Consider the following 5507-nt stretch of genomic DNA (forward strand, 5'->3'; position numbering starts at 1 on the left):
AGTGGGGCTGAGAGTGCAAGGGCAGGGGCGGGAGGGGGCGGTGTGAAGGAGAGTCCTGACCAAAGGGAATGGCTCCAAATCCATCCTTCCCTTTGAAAGAAAGACACTTCTGCTGTGCCTTCTCCCAGTCCGGGACCTTCTAGCCAACTCAGTCCTACATGCCTGATCTCAAGAGTTCCAGCCTTAAACCACAAGGTCTGGGCAGTTCCCCTCCAGTCCTAGAGCACACTCTCCTGCTATTCATTCATTCATTCATTCATTCATTCATTCATTCTCTCCTGCTATCCATCCATCCATCCATCCATCCATCCATCCATCCATTGGTTTATCCACTCCTTCAGTCATTCATTCAAAAGATATTACTGAGCCATGCTATGTACTCCCAACTGGGGACCCAGTAGCCATGAACTCACATCCCAGTAAGAAGACAGACAATAAACCAAGTAGATCAACAAATGTGGGGATGAAGTCGGTTCAGGAGAGAGACTATGGAAAAACTAAATAGACAAATGTGACAGAGCAGTAGCTGGGGTGGTGAAGGAAGGTCTCCCAGAGGAGGGGGCACTGGACACTTGGCCTTGACAAAGAAAGGCTTTTCTTCAGCATTTCCCTTTCCCCAGCTGTGTGCAGAGCCCTCAAAAGGGGGAAGTTGCTTCCAGGAGGGCTGAGCAGGAGTTGCAAAAAGGAGGGAAAAGGGGACCGTGGGGATGTGCCAACCAGGGATAGGGGTGCAGGACTTACAGCAGAGGGCCCTGCTGACCCCCATCATGCCCCAGTATGTAGTGCAGTAACCGGAAGTACCGAGATATGGCCAAGGCAGGGGTGTCAAGGGCAGCTGGAGCAGCTTCAAGACAAACAGCAAGCCAGGGGAAGTGTTAGCTGCAGGAGAAATGACTCACTTGGAGAGCAGAGGCTGGGCCCAAACTTGACTTCAATGCCCTCCGAGTTGCCAGATGGCTGGCAACCCTTGTGAGGGGACTGGATGCAAGTGGCTTGGCTTTTAGCAAAGGAGGGATAGATGGATGGATGGATGGATGGATGGATGGATGGATGGATGGAAGGAAGGAAGGACAGGCTGATAGATGAACAGATGATTGCACACAGACAGAAATAACCAACTACTCTTATTAGTGTTCTCTCCTGAAAGTTGCGTTTGTAGGGACTTGAGAGAAGGGGTCAGTGATGGTTTTCATGAGGGAAACACACGCCCAGCATGTTGTCATAAACCCCACACAGGCACTAGCCGGTGCCTGGCTCTTTCCGAGTCCATAAGATGGCAATGTAGAAGGTAGAAGGCTGTAGTGCCGATTCCAAGAAGGACCTCAGGGCCTAGAAGGGGTTCCCGTTGAAGGCATCACACGCTGTGCCCCAGGGGCTCAGGGTTTGAAATTCCCCAGGTAGCTGAGGAATAGGCTGGATAATGAGGCAGTAATTAAACAGGTACTAAAAGCCCCGGTGGGGGGTGGGTAGGTGGCGGGAGGCAGCGCTTAAAGAAAGCTTCCTGGAACCCAGCAGGTTTTCAGCATTGAGGGCATGCACGCAGCTGGAGAATATTGTGATTACACCTGTGACTGTCTTGTACCCATTCATTCCGATGCCCATGGTCTTCTGCTTATGTCTGGACCTGGAATCAGAGGGCTTGGGGGAGCAGTAGAAGGCGTTGCTGCCGCCATGTAGGTGTGTCCGGGCAGCTCCTGCATATGGGGATGGACCAGCCTGCTCACTGGGAACTCCTTGGCAAAAATTCACCAGTAAGCCGCCTGACCACATGCCGTTTTCGTTCATTCATTCCACACGCATTTTAGGAGGACCTACGATGTGTCAAGACCCGCAGTGAAAAAAACAGGACTGGTCCCTGTTCTAAGAGAACTCACTATTTTTGTGCAGCTCCAGGAGGCAGACTCTTAATTTTGTCACTTAATTCCTGAAGAGGGGGAGGGAGAGTAACTGCTTGCTTTTGGCTAAAGGAAACTAAAGACCTTGAATTAGTCCAAACTATTACGGCAATGGGCAGTGGATGGAACCCTGAGTCCAACAGCCCCGGCTTTAATATTTTATTTCACAAATATCTGTGTGGCACCAAGCACTGCAGATGCTGCCCTCTAAGAGCCTCTGACTAGTGAGGTCAAGATTCACACTGACCCGGGGCACCTGGGGGGGCTCAGTCGGTTGAGCATCCGACTTCAGCTCAGGTCATGATCTCACAAGTTCCGGTTTGTGGGTTTGAGTCCCAACCGGGCTCTGTGCTGAGAGCTCAGAGCCTGGAGCCTGCTTTGAACTCTGTGTCTCCCTCTCTCTCTGCCCGTTCTGAGCTCATACTCCGTGTCTCTCTCTCTCTCAAAAATAAATAAAAATTTTAAAAATTAAAAGAGGAAAAAAAGGTTCACACTGACCTGAACAAAAAAGACAACAACAAGGTCCAACAAAGACTCAGCACGTGGGAGAACCAAATCCCACGGGGTGATGTGGGAAGGCTTTTGGGAGGAAGGGCTCCAGCTGGACCCCAAATCATTAACAAGACAAAAGTGTAGGTGAAAGATTGGGGAGTTCTAGGCAGAGGAAACCCCTAAACTGCTGTGCACAAGCAGAACTTGGCAGTTTCTGAAAACTGAAAGAAATGGGCTGGACGGGAGCATTTGGGACGATGGGAGCCTCATTCACGTTTTCGTCTCTGAACTTGGAAAATGAGATGGCTTCTCCTGAGTTTCAGTCTACTCATCTGCAAAATGGGTAGAACAAGGTGAGCTTTTCGGGGGTGGGTACGGGGATTGGGGGATGACCTGTGGATGGCTTCTGGTACAATAGGTGCTTAATAAATATAAGATGACTTATATCTGCGTGGCTTACGTCTGCGGGCCAGAGAAGCTCAGGTCCCAGTGGGCGGCGGGGGAGGGGTTTGGACCTGTGCACCCCTGGCCTAGGTTTTCGGAATATCTTTATTAACGAGCACTTCAAGGTAAGCCGCGATGGAAACCAGATGTGGGATTGAGCGGGCGGCGGCGGCGGCAGAGCAAGGAGCAGAGATACCAAGGGAGTGGGGTGGGGGTTAGGATTAGCCTGGATGAGGTTGGGGGTAGAGGCATGACCCCCCCAGGTCTTTTTTCTCTGGGATATGGTGGGTGCAGAAGATTGATTTCCGACCCACACCCCTGGGTTCACGGTGCTCAAGCCCTCTCTCGTTTTACTTTGCCCCTTTCTCTCTCACCCTATGCCCAGCCTCCCTCACGGTAAGTCCTCAATCCAGGGATTTTCCCTGCAGTTTATCATAAGCTGCTCTAAGTGGTCTCCTTCAAACCGAGTCACTCCCCAGTGGGAAATCCGTTTCCTCCGCGCTTTGCGTTTCCACAGTCCCCAATGCCATCCCAGGACCGAGGAGGGACTGCATGCATGTAGCATGACAGCATGGTTTCCAAGGCGGGCCTCAGCCAGGTCACCACACCCCTCTGAGCCTTGGTTTGTTCTTCGAAAATTGGGGACCCCAACTTTCCCACCGCTCACAGTTGTTGCGAGGCACAATCGATGACTAACCCTGGGGAAAGGGCCGGGCGCACCTGAAAAGTTCTTTTCCCTTGCTGTGGCTGGTCCCAGTGTCCCCACGTCGCCTAGGGAAACCACAACCCATCAAATCCAAGCCACCAATCTAACGTGGGAGACAGTGAGTCTAAAGGGAAAGGAGGCACCTCACCCTTACCCCAAGCCTTGAGCAGGTGACAGCGTGAGGACCAGGTGCAGCCATCAGGGCTCCCAACTCCTTGCTCTCAACCCCACACACTGAGACAGAGACCCAGAGAATCCCCGGGGCTGGGTGCAGTTCTGGGGAGAGCAGGGCTCTGTCCCAGGAGGGGAGCGAAGGGACCGAGCTGTAAGGCTTCCCCAACCTGGCGCATGGAGGATCTCTTGGTGCTTGAGTGAACACGGGCCCCTTGGCACCCTGACCCAGCGCCCTTCTAGGGGAGGGAAAGAGTTAATAAGAGGGGAAAGTGGCGGGCACAGGACTCCTGCCGGGAGTGTGTGTTAATTTCGTGGAGGGATCGAGAACGGGGGAAGAGGCTTTGGAAACAGAGGAAAAGTGGGAAAGCCCGGAGCTGCGCCCATAAATTCGAAGGCAAGTGTCCAAAGGACTCACCCACATCGGGGAGTCTAGGGACCCTTCAGACTCCACCTAAAACCTTTTGGGTGTTTTTTGTTTCTTTTCTTTCTTTCTTTTAATTTGTAACTAAAGTTTGCATGCCCCCCTCTCCTAGGCCAAATCTTGGATCTGCCAATTCTACGCCTAGCCTCAGGAGTCCTGTGGAGGGGGGCAGGGCAGCGCCAGTCACCTCTCAGGGCCTAGAATCCCCTAGAATCCGAAAGGCCCTCGGGTGCCTCCGGGTTTAATCCCCAGCAAACGAGTTGGTAGCATCTTCTTAAGAGAGAGAGGAAGGGAGGAGCAGGGGTGGGGGGAGAGGGAGAGAAGGAAAGAGAGAGTCTGGGGGGTGGAATTCACTCTCCCCCCCCCCAAAAAAAAACCTTACGAGGGTTTGGGAGATCTGGTCAACTTTCCGAAACATCTGAATCTTTTTACAGCCCTCCGTTCTTTCCCTGGGCCAGCTGTGGGGAGGGAGAAGGAAGAGAGAGGAGGAGGGGAGAGAGAGATTGAGAGAGGGGAGAGAGAGATTGAAGGAGAGGGGGGAGAGAGAGAGAGAGAGAGAGAGAGAGAGAGAGAGACGTGGAGGGGAGGAGGGCGAGCAGGCAGGCGCGGGGCGCAAGGCCACCGCCTCCTCGCCTCTCCAAACTCCCGGCCAAGGCGCGCGGTGGCGTCCTCGCGCTCTCGCTCGCGCCCCCGCCCGTCGCCCGCGCAGGCCAGGCATGAATGCTGAGACTTGTGTCTCTTACTGCGAGTCGCCGGCGGCTGCCATGGACGCCTACTACAGCCCGGTGTCGCAGAGCCGGGAGGGCTCCTCGCCTTTTAGGGCATACCCCGGCGGCGAGAAGTTCGGCACAACTTTCCTCTCGGCCGCCGCCAAAGGGCAGGGATTCGGAGACGCCAAGAGCCGGGGCCGCTACGGCGCGGGGCAGCAGGACCTGGCGGCACCCCNCCCGGACGGCAGCCTCAAACTCCAGGAAGGCAGCGGCGGCCACAACGCGGCCTTGCAGGTCCCCTGCTACGGTGAGTGCACGTGCGGGGCGCTCGGGGCTGGGGACCCCGGGGCCCAAGCTTTCGAGCGCTCGAAGCCCACTCGGCTTTCGGGAGGCAGGACTTGGCGGACTGGGGAGGCGCGGGGCCGAACAGCGGGGTGGCTCTGGGTCGTTAAATAGGAACCGACTGCTCCGAAGGGTCCCTGGGACCCGCCCTGCCACCTTCATATCCCCCAGCCGAGGGCTCGGCGCGTTTGGGCCGTTAAATACGACCCGGACTTGGTTTCTCCCCGTCTTCGCCGGCTCCCCAAACCGCTCGCTCTGCGCCGCCCTCGGGGCCGCCTTTGGAGCGGACGCTGCGCCCCGGTCCCGGGCGCGCCGAGGCGAAC

General features: G+C 55.3%; 1 protein-coding gene across 1 annotated transcript in view; it reads left to right on the top strand.

The window, feature by feature from the left end:
- The first annotated feature begins 4848 nt into the window (after window positions 1-4848).
- ALX4 (ALX homeobox 4) overlaps window positions 4849-5507 on the top strand; it is a 40417-nt gene continuing 39758 nt past the window's right edge. The window contains exon 1 of the mRNA XM_077767507.1: window positions 4849-5149. Coding sequence (XP_077623633.1) covers window positions 4849-5149 — 301 coding nt within the window. The remainder of the gene's footprint in view (window positions 5150-5507) is intronic.

The sequence above is a fragment of the Crocuta crocuta genome, unplaced genomic scaffold (genome assembly GCF_008692635.1).
Source record: "Crocuta crocuta isolate KB4526 unplaced genomic scaffold, BGI_CrCroc_1.0 scaffold330, whole genome shotgun sequence".
Lineage (NCBI taxonomy): Eukaryota > Metazoa > Chordata > Mammalia > Carnivora > Hyaenidae > Crocuta > Crocuta crocuta.